General features: G+C 38.8%; 1 protein-coding gene and 1 long non-coding RNA gene across 7 annotated transcripts in view; one reads left to right on the top strand and one right to left on the bottom strand.

Moving 5' to 3' along the window:
- The window catches only part of PCNX1 (pecanex 1), a 159,898-nt gene extending 153,233 nt beyond the window's left edge, over positions 1 to 6,665 (top strand). For 5 of the 6 annotated variants that reach the window (XM_075927290.2, XM_075927291.2, XM_075927289.2 and 2 more), the window contains one exon: positions 1,277 to 6,665. In XM_075927290.2, the coding sequence (XP_075783405.1) occupies positions 1,277 to 1,417 (141 nt within the window). In that variant the 3' untranslated portion in view covers positions 1,418 to 6,665. The remainder of the gene's footprint in view (positions 1 to 1,276) is intronic. The other variant, XR_012903471.2, reaches the window with a different exon arrangement.
- LOC149524333 (uncharacterized) overlaps positions 1 to 15,804 on the bottom strand; it is a 157,097-nt gene that overhangs the window by 8,677 nt on the left and 132,616 nt on the right. The gene's annotated exons all lie outside the window — the stretch shown is intronic.

Here is a 15,804-nt window from a genome sequence, read left to right as displayed (position 1 = left end):
GGAAAACTGGCACATTTTGAAAGATTACGAATGTTTCATGATTCGTATTGGAGAGAGAATGCAAATAACAGCTTTCATGTGCAGTAGCTTGCTGGGTTTGTTCCTGAGCGCCTGATGGTATTCAAGTTTCATTTTGTTGACTTTTCTAAACAGTGCTAATTTGTCCATAATAAAGCATTTGTTGAAGAACTGTAGTTGACAGTCATTCCAGGCATCTTAGTTAGTGATTTGGAAATGGAAATAGTAGATTTCAAGGAGTCAGATATCTGGATGGAAAAATGTGTCAAGCTGAATTCTGATTTAGAATGCCTTCCTTGAGAATGTTGAAGAATTGGCAAAACTGGGCTGACATGAAGAAATTGGAGCATGATTATAATCTGATCCTGCAAACTTGGAAAGAATGTCCTGTCACATACAACACCATGCAGAATGTAAGCTTCACTTTACTTTCAGTGTTTGGCTCCACCTATATATGTGAGCAGGCTTACTCTCATTTGAATCCTATCAAAGGTAATTTGTGCTCAATATTGACAGATGACCACTTCATGCATGCATTCAGGATGAATTTGACCAGTTATAATGTAAACTTTAAAGAAATATGAAATATTTCTAAGTTGAAATATTAAGTTGTATATTTTCAGTCATGCAAATGGGTATTCTTTGACTACTTGTTCTGAATTTTGATGTAGTTTGGCTCTTTGGTTTGAAAAGATTGCAGACCCCTGAGCTAGAGTCTAACTTTATTTTTTAAGTGCATGAATGAAGAACAAAATGTCCCTTGTCTGTGACTGAATTTATATTGCCATTGGCAGTCCACTCTTACAGTTCCCGTCATTAAATGTAAGCTGTAATCTTGACTTTATACAGCAGCTTTAGAGGACATGTATATGCGACATAAGAAGCAAACTAAGATATGGGTTGTGCCTTCTAGTTTTGAACTTAGTTCATTAGCCATTGCAGATAAATAATATCCCAGTGAGAATGCATATCAGCCTGAGTATTTCTTGGCAGTTGGCCACATCAATTGGCAATTGATAGCAGATTTTGAGAAAATATTACAACAGTGTGTGTGTGTGTGTGTGTGTGTGTGTGTGTGTGTGTGTATATATGTGTGTATGTATATGTATCAGCATTGAAAAATGTATGGTTGGGTTGTATACATTTTCACTCCTTTTGCCTCTGCCCTGTTCTGGTACAGAACTATAAATCAACACGATGAAATTGCCGTGATCCATGTGGAACTAACCTTTCATATTGTTATGCTTGCCTTCTCCAGGTGATTCACCGCTGGGTGCCTTGCAGCAGAGATCCAGGAAGTAGGTCCCACATAGATAAAACCATCCTGCTGGTCCAGATTGAAGACAAATATGTTGCTGTGGTTGAAACTGGAGTACTAGAACTTGGGGCTGAAGTGTGAGCTACATGAGCAGTTAAATTTCCCCTCCTCCAAGGATTCAGAAGAGAGGAGGGGGTCAGGAGAGGATGCTCCTAGGGCATGAAATTTGGTCCAGTTATAGGACAGGACTTGACAACAGAGTGCTTGGATAAGGCTCTTCCCCAAAATAAAAAAGTGTAAGAGCTGGGTTGTTTTTTTAAGTTGTTAGCTGCTGAAGAAACATTTGCATGAAGGATAAAGATTTGTTGAGCCATCATCTTTGTTTTGAAACTTTGTTTTATGCATTGTGTATTGCTTTAAATCAACAAACTTCAGTTCTAAAATAGGAGAGCCTCATATTTTTCTAATTGCTTTGCCAAAAATTGCCATGTTTTGTCACAGAGCATGTGGAGTCCATGCAACCTATTTAAAGAAATTGACTCACTAGCATACAAACCTTTGGTTCAGCAGAAAACAATATAGAGGTTTTATGTATGGTGAGATGGAACAGACGTATAGATTACCTTCCTTGTAAGCTAAAATCTTTAATGAGAGAACTGCACTAATTTTTTACAGCAATGCACTAAAATATCTGAGATTGCTCAGAACATTTATTTATATATATAAAAAATATCATTATTTAAATTGCCTTTTGGGATTAACCCCTTCCCTCTCCATATACATGTTGACAGTAAGAGCTGTGCCATGGGTTCTGTTTGGTTGAATAGTCTATATTTCATATCAGTGCATTTATTGCATCCTTTTCAGATTAAATGGCAGAATACCAAATATCTAGTAACATACCTGAGTATCCCCATAAACTATCAAATGCTATTTTGGTGGTGGTACATCAAACATCTGTACAACACATCCAGCTTTAATGTGGGTCTCAATGCACTCATTTGTATCCTATGTCTCCCTTAGATCATCCTGATTTCTCTGCTCCTTTACGCGTGGCGCTAACTCAGTTATACTGATTGCCCTTCTCTGGAAGAGGCACCTGATTTTTGAGGGAGATAGTTGTGAATCTTAGTCCATGGTTCCTGTCTGTTTTCCGCAATCTTGAAGATTTTCAGATTCAATCCAGTTAAACTGCTAACGGTTGGTTGGTTTTGTGTGTGTGTGTGTGGGGGGGGGGGGTTAAGAATTATAGAGGACGCACAGCCCGAAACTGTTGCATCATTTTTACCATCTCCCCTTTTCTCTTTAGTATTCATTCGTTTCTATGACTTGAATTTTATTTTCAGTTATTCTATATTCTGTGTAACTGTAATTTGAGTATTTATAACTGTGAAGGTCAATTATTCATGTATTACATATTCTTGGTTTTATTGTGTTTTTTAAAAATATGTGTATTCAGGGAAACAAGTAATTCAAACTTACCATGGTGGTGTGAGGAGAAAACTGCAGTTTAAATTTGAAGTTGCATCTCCTCTGACTAGCTTCTCGTAATCCATGGGAAAAGTGTACATGTTGTGATTTTTTTTTCCTGTCTCTGATTTAGAATTGTGTGCTGTTCTACAGAGAACTTTACACAGTCCTAGCTTTTGAGAGCAGCCATCTTCTCTCCCCCATCATTACCTCTTCTTCCTAGGGGGTGTAACTGGGGATAGACTTTTAACAGATTGCAGGGGATTTGTTGCAATTACTTCCCTGTCAGCACTGAAATCTAGTTCATTATATAAGAGTAAATATACAAGGGGTAAGAGAAATGTAAGAAGCAAATGCCTACTGCAAAGCATTGTTGATACACTCACTCAAATCACTATATGCTTTTAGCAATGAAAAAGTATCCTTTTCTATGCCTAGCATTTGATCAGTTATGACTCTTTTCCTAGTGCACTGTTGTCGAGCTTTGCTTATGTTGTATGCTGTGCAAAGCTTATACAGTTTATGTATGGTGCATTTTACAATTGCATATTTCTGTACAGTTTATACATATGCAATATTTAATCTTTGCAAAAATGCACAGTTCAGAATCTACCACCTTAGAAATATTTTTCTGTTCCAAATATTTTACTAACCATGCACATGATAGTGTGGTCAAATTTTATCTTCTGGTGAAGAAGATTGTGAAGTAGCTGACTTCATTGGCAGTTGTAGCTTTGCTGGCATGAGTGAAGAAAATTTCTATTAGAATTGAAGAAGCCCTTTTTAATGAAGTTTGTACATCTTTTGCCTTTCTCTGCTGACCGTTACAAGATCCATTTCCTTTTATCAGATGGAATATTATTTCACAAAGACTGTAAGACCCTAATTTTGGTGGTAATATAAGGATTCTTTTCTGTGTGATGCCTTGAGAAAATTGGATACTTTAAAAGCAAATTAAATACATATGTCCTATTTTAAAAATTGTCACAATTTGGATGAAGCACCTTATCAAATATATTAAGGCTGGTTTTGATGTGCAATCTTTTACTTTCTTTCCAGTAAGATAACTGATTTCTCTACGTAACAAGTCCATTGCTAATACTTGAGGATATAAAAATACTACAGTAATATTTTATTATTCAAAGTTAGACTAAAAAGTGAAGTTTAGAAGAACCAACGTATTTCTTAAACAGTAAAATATGACTTGTGGATCTATGTTTTTAATATTGAGGCTTCCACTGTCTGGACATTTGAAGATGGGTTGTAACTTGGTTAGTTAGGCTAATAGCTTCTGCTAAGAACATGATTAGTATGTCTGTGTGAAGTAATTCAGATGGTTGTATTTCATTGCCAAAACTGCTTGTGAATCCTATTAATTTACTAACAACTGTTTCAGACATGCCTACTAAAAATCAGCTAATTGCAATTTTACCTTTCCATACAGCATTTAAAAATTGCCTTTTCACCTTCCAGTATTCCAGTTTTGAAGTCCTTAAATTCTCTCTCTCTTATATTGGATTGTCTAATAATGTGTATAAAAATTAGTGGGTTTGGCTCTTGATTTCATGATTATTTGGACAAAACCTGTCCAAATTCTAATTCCAAATATGTTAGGTTAGCCCATGCTTCAGCAAGACTTACTTTAAATTGACTGTTATGCTTTCATTTTTGTGATGGTATAATTGATCAGGAGTTGGTACTGAGGCATAAGAATTTTTTTTTGGCAGTGGAATCACAGAATGTTCTCAAATTGTCCTACCAGACTAGAGTGTTGTGGCTGTAAAAGAGAGTTCTTAAACTTTTTCAGCCCCACATGGAAACTTCAGCTTTGTAGGAAGGTAAAAGTGAACTTTGACTCCTATACTCTGCCAGCATTGTATTTACATTACAGGTAAGAATAGCTTTGTTAGCCTCCAGAAATATGGATCCATTTCTACTTTTTCCATAAGTAGATTTCTGTAAAGGTGGTATCTACAGATACATACATTAAGGGCTTACTGCTGAGCTAAAATGAATATGAATGAATAAAATTTCAACTACAGAAATGCATTTAATGTCTGCACTAAGCAGGTTACAGGTGCATTCAACCACACTACACAGTTTAAATTTGCTTAAATTACCCCTTTTCGCAACTATCTACCTGTGAAATCTATTGATACTTCCTGGTTTTGCTGGTGACATCCCAGCATGCATATGACCACTGTTGATAACCTAAACTTCTACACAGCTCATGGTATCTGACGGTACGTCTAGACTACGGGGCTTTTTTGTTGTTTTTTGTTCTGGAAAAGATATATGCAAATTCAGTGCTAATTTGCATATCTTCTGATGGCTTTTTCGAAAGTGGGGTTTTCGAAAGTGAAAGTAGTCTGGATGCCGTTTTTTGGGAAAAACCCTTTTTCGAAAAACCGCGTAAACCTCCTTTTTTTTTTTTTTAGGAAGAGCATTTTTTTCCGGAAAAAAACACATCCAGACTTCCACTTTTGAAAAACCTGCTTTCAAAAAAGTGATCGGAAGAAGATATGCAAATTTGGTGCGGATTTGCATATCTCCTTTTGAAAAAAAACTTAGTCTAGATGTACCCTGGGAGGTCATAGTGATTGATTCTGAGCTCTCTCTTGCAAGCCAGGAAGTGCCAAAGTATTTCATAATGGGGTTGGAGGAAGTAGGATTTTTAAAAAGTTGAAGTAGTTGAATGGCCCCATATCTGTTTAGTGGTGGGGCACTTGACACATTTCTGATCTTGACTTAATTTACATACAACCTTTTTACAGTTCATCACCAGTCTTTCCTCTATCCCCACCCTGCTTTCTTGAGACAAGGATCTCTTAGGGCAGAGCCTAGGTGAATAGTGAACTGGAAATTCAGAATAGACATGCTGTGGCGTTTGTGCCCTGGGCAGATTGTGGCATATGCTCTACAAGTTTTGCCTTGGGGAATAATAGTCAACTTTGATTCACTTCACTGTTAGAGAAAAATGACACAGTAGTGTAGATACATAATTATACTTTTAAAGACAGAGAATGGATTCTCCCTCCACAAGCTGGAATAGAATAACTTGGATTTCTTGTAATGAATAATCATTCAAAATATGTACGTATATCAAAATGGGCAGCTGTTTAAACCACCGTAGGTTTTGTGTAGCTAATTTTATTAAGGAGATTTTATACCTGTTATACAGACTTCAATTCTTCCTACTGTCTGGTATTGTTCAGTAACTGATAGCCTGATATAGTTCACTCAGTATATCTAGACAGTGTAAGAAATTATAGTTGTATTTATGTGCCTTAATAAAACAGTGGTTACATAACACCTTGGTGGAACCTTCAATACATGACTGGTATCACCCTAATGTTGTATACAAATATTTCCAAGAAAGGTGATTTTAAGATGGCTGCTCCAAAAGACTTCAGGAGTATGTGTATGTCACTCAGTCACATACATATAAATATAAAGAATTTAAATTTCTGGTGTACAGTTTGAATATATAACCCCTGATAAATTCAATCATCCCATGACTTTGACAGACAGACATCATATAACTGAATGTTAACTTTTTCCACAAGGACTCTAAGAAGACCTGACTATGAGCTGCTGAACAGTAAAATAAAGAAGATGGGGAATAAAACATACAGTGGGAGAATGGGTTGAGTTTTTAATGGGCTATGAAAATATATACATTGCCTCTACCAGCATATGGATATCTTGCCAGGAATGGGGATACATATATTTGCGTGTGTCTGTAAGCGCGTATGTGTCTGCGTGTGTGTTATTGAAAACAGCCTGTAAATATTGTAGTTGTTCAAAATGGACAAAGCAGAGATTTTTTTGCAATGTGTTGTATCAAAAAGGACAGTATTGACAGTAAAAAAAAACAAAAAACAAAAAAAACACAGAAATAAAATTTTCTTTTTTCATTTGTGCTGTTGTCATGTATTACATTTTCACTTTTTTCCATGGGATACAAACCTTCCAAGTGACTATAAAGATTTTTGTTAATATTATGCCTCAGTATATTACTGTTCCCCATTTATGATGATATATAATAAACTGCCATATTAAATTGAGTTCCCTTATTTTGTATGAGGTGGTGACATTTCGATTTTATCTATTAGTTACTACAAGCTTTGCTCCAGATACTTCTTCATAGTAAGTTTTACAGCATGTCACTTAAAATTCTGTTCATCAGCATAGTTTCCGGGCACCTCTGTATATTACAAACACCAAATCTGTTATCAAATATTAACCAAATGCAGGTTTTATCCCTTAATTCAAGAATAACTCCACTATGCTTTGCCCCAATACACAAGTGCTAAATCTAGGCTTCTATATGAATGGGTTTGATACAGTCCCCTATAGCTAAAAATGTCTATTACAAGGTCTATAAAATCATGACTGGTGTGGAAAAAGTGAATAAGGAAAAGTTATTTATTTATTCCCACAATATAATTTACTTATTCCCACAATATAATTAACTAACATTAGTTATATGGAGCACATTATGCCAGTGCTTCAGCAGCTGCACTGGCTTCCGGTATGTTTCTGGGCACTATTTAAGGTTTTAGTTATGACCTACAAAGCCTTAAATGAGTTGAGTCCGGGGTAGCTGAAGGATTGTCTTCTCCCATATGAACCTGCCCGGGGATTGAGGTCAGCTGGGGAGGCTTTGCTTCTTGTTCCCCCACTTGTGGAGATAAGATTAACATCTACACAGAACAGGGCATTCTCAGCTTTTGCTCCCCAGGCTGTGGAATTCTCTTCCTTGGGATATTTGCATGGCACCAATGCTAGCATTGTTTTGGTGTCAGGCTAAAGCCACCCTTTTTATTCGTGCTTTTATTAATGTTTGAGTTTGTATGTGTGTGTTCCTCCTCTCTATATCTTTTTAGCTGGTTATGTCCCTCAGAGGTCTCATATTTTAAATTTTTATATATATTTGTATTGTGTGGGGTTTTTTTTGTAAATTTTTTGAATATTTTAAATAGAAAGGCAGGGTAAAAATATTTAAATAAATAAATAAAAGAACTAGGGGGCGGGGTGTCACCAAATGAAATTAATAGGCAGCAGGTTCAAAACAAACCAAATGAAGTTTTTCTTCACTCAGTGCACAGTCAACCTGTGGAAGTCCTTGAAAACTAGGGCTATGTCTAGACTGCATCCCTCTGTCGAAAGAGGGATGTAAATGAGCCCGATCAAAAGTGCAAATGAAGTGCAGATTTAAATATTCCACACTATATTTGCATCTGATCATTGTTTTGAAAAAGGGTATTTCAAAAGTGAAACTGCAGTCTAGACGCGGTTCTTTCGGTGGGTGGGTGGGGGAGGGGAACCTTTGAAAACCCATGCTCATTTTTTCAGAAGTACGGGTTCTTTTGAAAAAAGGGGCTTTTTTGAAAGAATCGCATCTAGACCGCGGTTTCACTTTCGAAACACCCTTTTTCGAAACAATGCTCGCATGCAAATGAAGCGTGCGATATTTAAATCCGCGCTTCATTTGCACTTTCAATTGGGCTCATTTACATCCCTCTCTTGACAGGGGGATGCAGTCTAGATGTACCCTAGGACTTTTAACAGGGTTCAAAAAAGAGCTAGATAGATTCATGAAGGTTAGATCCATCAATGGCTATTAGCAGGATGGGTAGGAATGGTGTCCCAAGCCTCCATTTGTCTGGAAATGGGTGTGACAGGAGAGGGATCATGTGAGGATTACTTGTGTTCCCTGCCTGAGGCATCTGGTATTGGCCACTGTCAGCAGACAGGATATGGCGCTAGATGGACCATTGGTCTGACCTAGTATGACCGTTCTTATGTCTCTCCAAAAGAGGAGCCCCTTCAGTAACTATTAAATTTGTGTACCTGTATCTAATCTCAGTTGATAACTCAGGAGGATGTTGACTGCAGCTATTAAAGTCAGACATTGTTAAATCAGTGAGTCCATATAGCCTGCATGCAAGAGTTGTAAAAGAACTGTCTGAGAAGGTCTATATTGACTTTTCAAAGTTTTTGAACAAGTTCTAGAGGACTGAAAGTCCGTTAACATTGTGCCAATATTTAAGAGAAAATATGATGACTAGAGCAACTGTCCTTTAGCCTGTCATTGATGTTAGACATGATGATGGAATGCCTTTCATGAGATTAGATTAATATAATCAAAAGCATGGGTTTACATAAAATAGATTATCAAAATATCATCTTTGGTGAGATTAGAAGTTTGGTTGACAAAAATGATAATGTTGATGTGATAAACGTATACCTCTGTAGGGCCTGTGATCTGATACCACACATTTTACTTAAGAAACTAGAATACTACACAATCAACATGATACATGAGTCATCACTGAGCCAGCTGTGTTTCTAGTAGGTTGGTTCTTATCCTGATACTGTTTAACCGTATCAATAATCTTGAAGAAAACAAAATAATTACAGATTAAGTTTGCAGATGACACAATGTGGGGAAGAGACTCTGGTGGTAAGTAAGAGGATAGGTCACTGATAAAAAGCAACCTGGATCACTTAATAAACTGGGTTCAGGTAATCAATGTTTTATAATAGCTAAATGTAAAGTCATAAATCTAGGAAGAAAGAACATAGGCTGCACTTACTAGATGGTGGCTTCTATTGCTGGGAGCTGCAAATCTGCTATCTAAACTTCAAAAGGTATGCTAAAATGCTGGAGAGAGTTGAGAGAAAAGCTATGAGAATGAACATAAGAATGGCCATACTGAGTCAGACCAAGGTTCGTCTAGCCCAGTGTCCTGTCTTCCAATAGAAACCAATGCCAGGTGCCCCAGAGGGAATGAACAGAACAGGTAATCGAGTGATCCATGCCCTGTTGCTCATTCCCAGTTTCTGGCAAACAAAGGCTAGAGAGCTCAAGTCTAGCTAATAGCCATTGATGGGCCTATCCTCCATGAGTATTGTTCTTCACAACATCTCCTGGCAAGGAGTTCCACAGTTGACTGACTGCATTATGTGAAGCAATATTTCCTTTTGTTTGAAAACTGCTGTCTATTAATTTAATTTGGTTAGCCCCTAGTTCTTCCATTGAGACATAAATAACACTTGTTTGCTTTCTCCAGACCTCTATCATACTCCACCTTAGCTGTATCTTTTCCAAGCTGAAAAGTCCTGGGCTCAGGCCAGGTCTACACTGAGGTAGAAATTTGATTTTAAGATATGCAACTCCAGCTACAAGAATAGTGTAGCTGGAGTTGGCGTATCTTAAATCAAATTTTTGCAGTAGCACCACTGCAGGAAGTCAACAGGAAAAACTCATCAACTTCCTTTACTCCTTGTGACCACATGTAGTACTGAGATTGATGGAGGACCTATCAGTGTTCTATTTAGCAGGAAGTCCATTAAAGCAAACCCTGGAAGATCGATCTCCACAATGTCAATTTCTGAGTAAGTATAGACGAGGCCTCAATAAGCTATGGAAACTGTTCCATATGCCTAATCATTTTTGTTGCCCTTTTGCAAACATTTTCCAATTCCACTATACCTTTTTTGAGATGGAGCAACCACACATGTATACAGTATTCAACAAAGGGGTGTACATGAATTTAAATAAAGGCAATATATTTTCTGTCCCTGTCTTAATGATTCACAACATGGTTAGCTTTTTTTTTTTTTTGACTGCCACTATACATGGAGCAGATGTGTCCCCAGAATTATCCACAATGACTCCAAGATATCTTTCTTGAATGGTAACAGTTAACTTAGGCCTCATCAGTTTGTGGTGTTGGAATTATGTTTTCAATGTGCATTACTTTGCATCTATCAACACTGAATTTCATCTGCCACGTCAATGACTGAAGGGTTGGAAAACATGCCTTATAGTTTTTTCATATGCCTTACGGTGATAGAAAAGCTTCAGGAAGTAGCCGAGTTGGTCTGTACAGGATAAACTTAAAAAACAACAAACAGTCTGGTAGCGCTTTAAAGACTAACAAAACATGTAGATGGTATCATGAGCTTTTGTGGGCACTGGCCACTTCTTCAGATGCCCAGAGTGTTGGATGTCCAGAACTAAAATAAATAGGGGGGTGGGATAGATTTTAGGCACCTGACTTGTCTTTGCTTATCACTTAACTTCTCTAATTCTACACATCTTCCATTGCATAGTACAATGGATTAAAACAAGAAACCTGCCAGCAGATGGCAGCATGTATACATCCCACATGGAAGGATTTCTCTTACATGTGGGGGTGTCTCCTGAGGATATCTATATCAATTATATACCACATCTAATTTTTTAGCCAATGCACCTATCTTCTCTCAATGGATTCACCTGCTCTGCTTCCTTTTTTTCCAGCCTTCATAGCACTACGTATACTTGGGGAGCAAGTTGTGAAAAACAGACTTTTTGTTCTGGAACAGAGGAAGATTTGAGATGCCTGGAACAATGTAATGGCCAAAAACAATGCAATTTAAGGCAGACTGCCTGACCCCACTTGTCTGAGAGGAGGCTTCAGTTTGTTACAGGATAAATGCTGTGTTTTTCAATTGGCATAAAATAATGTGCTTGACATGAAGAAGTAGCTCAAGTAACCTTTTTGGTGTGAGACAGGGTCAGTGACTATTGAAGTCCAGGCATAAAGGGAATATTAAAGTGCAATCTGTACATTCCTTTTGTAAAGTTGCTTTGGTTATTTCAAAAGTGGATAATTTCCAACCAGATCTTGGGTGCTTTCTTATATGTTGTAGCCAGGAACTAGATATTTTTGAGGGAACTACTTTAATTTCCACCCCCAATCAGAATATCCAGCCTGCTAAAATATCTAGTAAAGTTAAGTGCTTCGGAGTATATAACTCAGGCCAGAGAGCTTCTCCACACTAATCTGTAGAGCAGAGTTTTTAGAAACACGTTCATTCTTGATCTAAACATTTCCAGTGATGGAGACTCTATCACAAGCCTTGGTAAATTGTTTCAATGTTTAATTATCCTTATTGTGAAAAATGTACATTTCCACTGTGAATCCCTTCAGTTTCCATCCCTGGATCCTCTTATGCCTGGCTCTGCCACACTGCAGAGCCTACCATCACATATTGGTTCCCCATGTAGATACATAGAGTGTTATCAACTCACCCCTTAACTGTCTCATTGTTAAGCAATAGAGCCAGAGCTCTTAGAGTCTATTACTACCTGGCAGACTTTATAATCCTTTAAACCTTCTCATGGGTCTTCTCTGAACCCTCTCCAGGTTATCAATATTTTTCTTGAACTGTTGCGGGACACGGTATTCCTATGCTAAATATAGAAATAAAATAACCTTCCTACTTCTATGTGAGATTACTGTGTTCGTGTGTCCAACAGTTGTGTTAGCTCTTCTGAACTCAATGCACTGAGCTCATAGAACCATAGAGCCGGAAGAGACCTCAGAAGGTCATCAAGTCCAGCCCCCTGCTATAGGCAGGACCAATCCTAGCTAAATCAACCCGGCCAGGGCTTTGTCAAGCTGAGACTTAAACACCTCTAGGGATGGAGACTCCACTACTTCCCTAGGTAACCCATTCCAGTGCTTCACCATCCTCCTAGTGAAATAGTTTTTCCTAATATCCAACCTAGACCTCTCCCACCACAACTTGAGACCATTGCTCCTTGTTCTGCCATTTGTCACCACTGAGAACAGCTTTTCTCTATCCTCTTTGGAACCTCCCTTCAGGAAGTTGAAGGCTGCTATCAAATCCCCCCTCACTCTTCGCTTCTGCAGACTAAACAGACCCAACTCCCTCAGCCTCTCCTCATAAGTCATATGCTCCAGCCCCCTGATCATTTTGGTTGCCCTCCGCTGGACCCTCTCCAATGCGTCCACATCCTTTTTGTAGTGGGGGGCCCAGAACTGGACACAATACTCCAGATGTGGCCTCACCAGAGCCAAATAAAGGGGAATAATGACATCTCTGGATCTGCTGGCAATGCTCCTCTTAATGCAACCTAATATGCCATTAGCCTTCTTGACTATAAGGCCACACTGTTGACTCATATCCAGCTTCTCATCCACTGTAACCCCCAGGTCCTTTTCTGCAGAACTACTACTTAGCTGGCTGGTCCCCAGCCTGTAACAATGCTTGGGATTCTTTCGTCCCAAGTGCAGGACTCTGCACATTGTCCTTGTTGAACCTCATCAGATTTCTTGTGGCCCAATCCTCCAATTTGTATAAGTCACTCTGGACCCAATCTCTGCCCTCAAGCGTATCTACCTCTCCCCCTAGTTTAGTGTCATCTGCAAACTTGCTGAGGATGCAATCCATCCCCTCATCCAGGTCATTAATAAAGATATTGAACAAAACTGGTCCTAGAACCAAACCTTGGGGCACTCCGCTAGAAACCGACCGCCATCCTGACATCGAGCTGTTGATCACTGCCCGCTGGGCCCAGACTTCTAGCCAGCTTTCTATCCATCCTACCATCCATTTATCCAATCCACATTCCCTTAACTTGCTGGCAAGAATATTGTGGGAGACCATATCAAAAGCTTTGCTGAAGTCAAGGTATAGCACATCCACTGACTTTCCCACATCCACACAGCCAGTTATCTCATAATAGAAGCTAATCAGATTGGTCAGGCACGACTTGCCCTTTCTGAATCCATGCTGACTATTCCTAATTACTTTCCTCTCTTCCAAGTGCCTCAAAATGGATTCCTTAAGGATCCCTTCCATGATTTTTCCAGGAACCGAGGTAAGACTGACCCGCCTAAAGTTCCTGGGTCGTCCTTCTTCACTTTTTTGAAGAAGGGCACTACATTTGCCTTTTTCCAATCCGGAATTTCTCCTGATCTCCACGACTTTTCAAAGATAATAGCCAAAGGCTCCTCAATGACATTTGCCAACTCCCTCAGTATCCTCGGATGAATTAAGTCCATTTGTGTATGTTTAGCTTTTCTAAATAGTTCCTAACCTGTTCTTTACCCACCAGGATGTTTCTGTCTTCATCCCATCTTGTGTCACTTAGCACATTAGTCCGGTAGCCCTTCTTGTCTGTGAATAGAGAGGCAAAGAAAGCATTGAGTACTTCAGCTTTCCCCACATCATCTGTCACTAGGTTACTTCCTTCATCCAGTAGGGGCTGTACACCCTCTCTGATCATCATCTTCTTAACATGTCCGTAGAAACCTTTCTTGTTATCCTTCACATCCTTAGCCAGTCGCAATTCCATTTGCGCTTTCGCCTTCCTGATAACCCCCCCGGCATTCTCGAGCTATACATTTAAACCCCTTCCTGGCCATTTGTCCAAGTTTCCACTTTTTGTAAGCTTCCTTTTTGAGCTTAAGTTCACCAAGGATTTCTCCTGTAAGCCAATCCAGTCTCCTACCATGTTTGCCTCTCTTGCTATGCGTCGGGATGGTTTCTATCTGTGCCTTCAATAAGGCTTCTTTAAAATACTGCCAGCTGTCCTGGATTCCTTTCCCCTTCATGTTAGCATCCCAGGGGATTCTGCCTATCAGATCTCTGAGGGAGTCAAAATCTGCTTTTTTTGAAGTCCGAGGTGTGTATTTTACTACTCTCTTTTCTTCCTTTGGTCAGGATCCTGAAATCTACCATCTCATGATCACTGCTTCCTAGGTTGTCACCCACCTCTACTTCCCCTATTAGTTCCTCCCTGTTTGTGAGCAGAAGGTCAAGCTGTGCACGGTCGCTGGTCGAATCCTTCAGCACTTGTGCCAAGAAGTTATCCCCAACATTCTCCAAAAACTTCCTCGATTGCCTGTGTGCTGCCGTATTGGTTTCCCAACAGATGTCAGGGTGATTAAAGTCCCCTACAAGAGCTTCCTAGACCGCTGCAGCCCAGCAGTAACTCCCTGATAGAAAGGGGTGCCAGAGTCTAACACAACTTCATAGGGAATCGTTCCCCTTTATTTCCAATTAACACTGTTTATTTGCATTAATTTCCCCTTGTTTTTTGTTCATGAGCTACCCCTGGAAAGAGGAGAGACTTGAATGACTTGGCTAGAGGGCCAACTTACAGGAAGAGGCAGTGACTGTTGGCAGGAGGTACCCAATGGAAAGAGCTGCCATACAAGTACTGGCTAATGAATGTGCTAACAGTGAGTTAAGTCTTTCACAATGGCCTACATTCTCTGCTCCCAGATGTATATATTTACATTTAGCTGTATTAAAATGTGTTTTGCTTGCTTGAGCCCTTTTTATGAAGGGATATAAATCAACGATCTGTCGCCTTCATTATTTACCATTACCCCAATTTTTCGAATGTTTGTGTCATCTATAAAATGTATCACTGACACACATCATCCATCACGTAGATAAAAAACATGAAATTAACAGGATAGGGCTATGCACAGATCCCTGCAGGTCCCCACTACACACACACACTCAATAATGATTCTCCATTTACAATTTAATTTTGGGATTATCAGTTAGCTTTTAATCCATTTAATGTGTACAATGTTAATTATATATTGACCCAGATTTTAAACTACAGTGCCATAAATTACCAACTCAAATGCTCTATAGAAGTTTTATCTATACTGTATCAGCACTATTACCTTTATCAACCAAATTTGTAATCCCATCCAAAATCAGATATTAAGTTATTTTGGCAGGATCTATTTTCTAGAAATTCATGTTGCCTGGCATTAGTTATATTCTCTTTTAATTCTTCATTCATTGAGTCCCATATCAGCTGCTTTATTATCTTTTTAATGTCAGACTGACAATCCTCTAGTTGCCCAGGTCATCCTGTTTATCCTTTTTAAATACTGGCACAACATTAGCTTTCTTTCAGACTTCTGGAATTTTCCCAATGTTCCATGACTTACTAAAAATCAACACTAATGGTCCCCTGTGTTCTTTTAAAACTCTTGCATGAAAATTATCTGGCCCTATTGATTTAAAAATGTCTAACTTTAGTCTTCCTGAGATACAAATAGAATAGAAATAACTGTTACTAATATTCTGTAATGGTGGTTATTCAAGATGTATTGATCATACCCATTCCAAGACTGGGGAGGGAGGGGGGAGGTTTGAGATGTGTGCATTGCTGCTGGAAAATTTTCCCTCTGGCTACGTCTATACTGCAGCCTTTGTCGGCAGAG

This window comes from Pelodiscus sinensis, chromosome 5, assembly GCF_052426305.1.
Source record: "Pelodiscus sinensis isolate ZL-2025 chromosome 5, ASM5242630v1, whole genome shotgun sequence".
NCBI lineage: Eukaryota > Metazoa > Chordata > Testudines > Trionychidae > Pelodiscus > Pelodiscus sinensis.
This window is presented reverse-complemented; position numbering and strand designations above follow the sequence as displayed.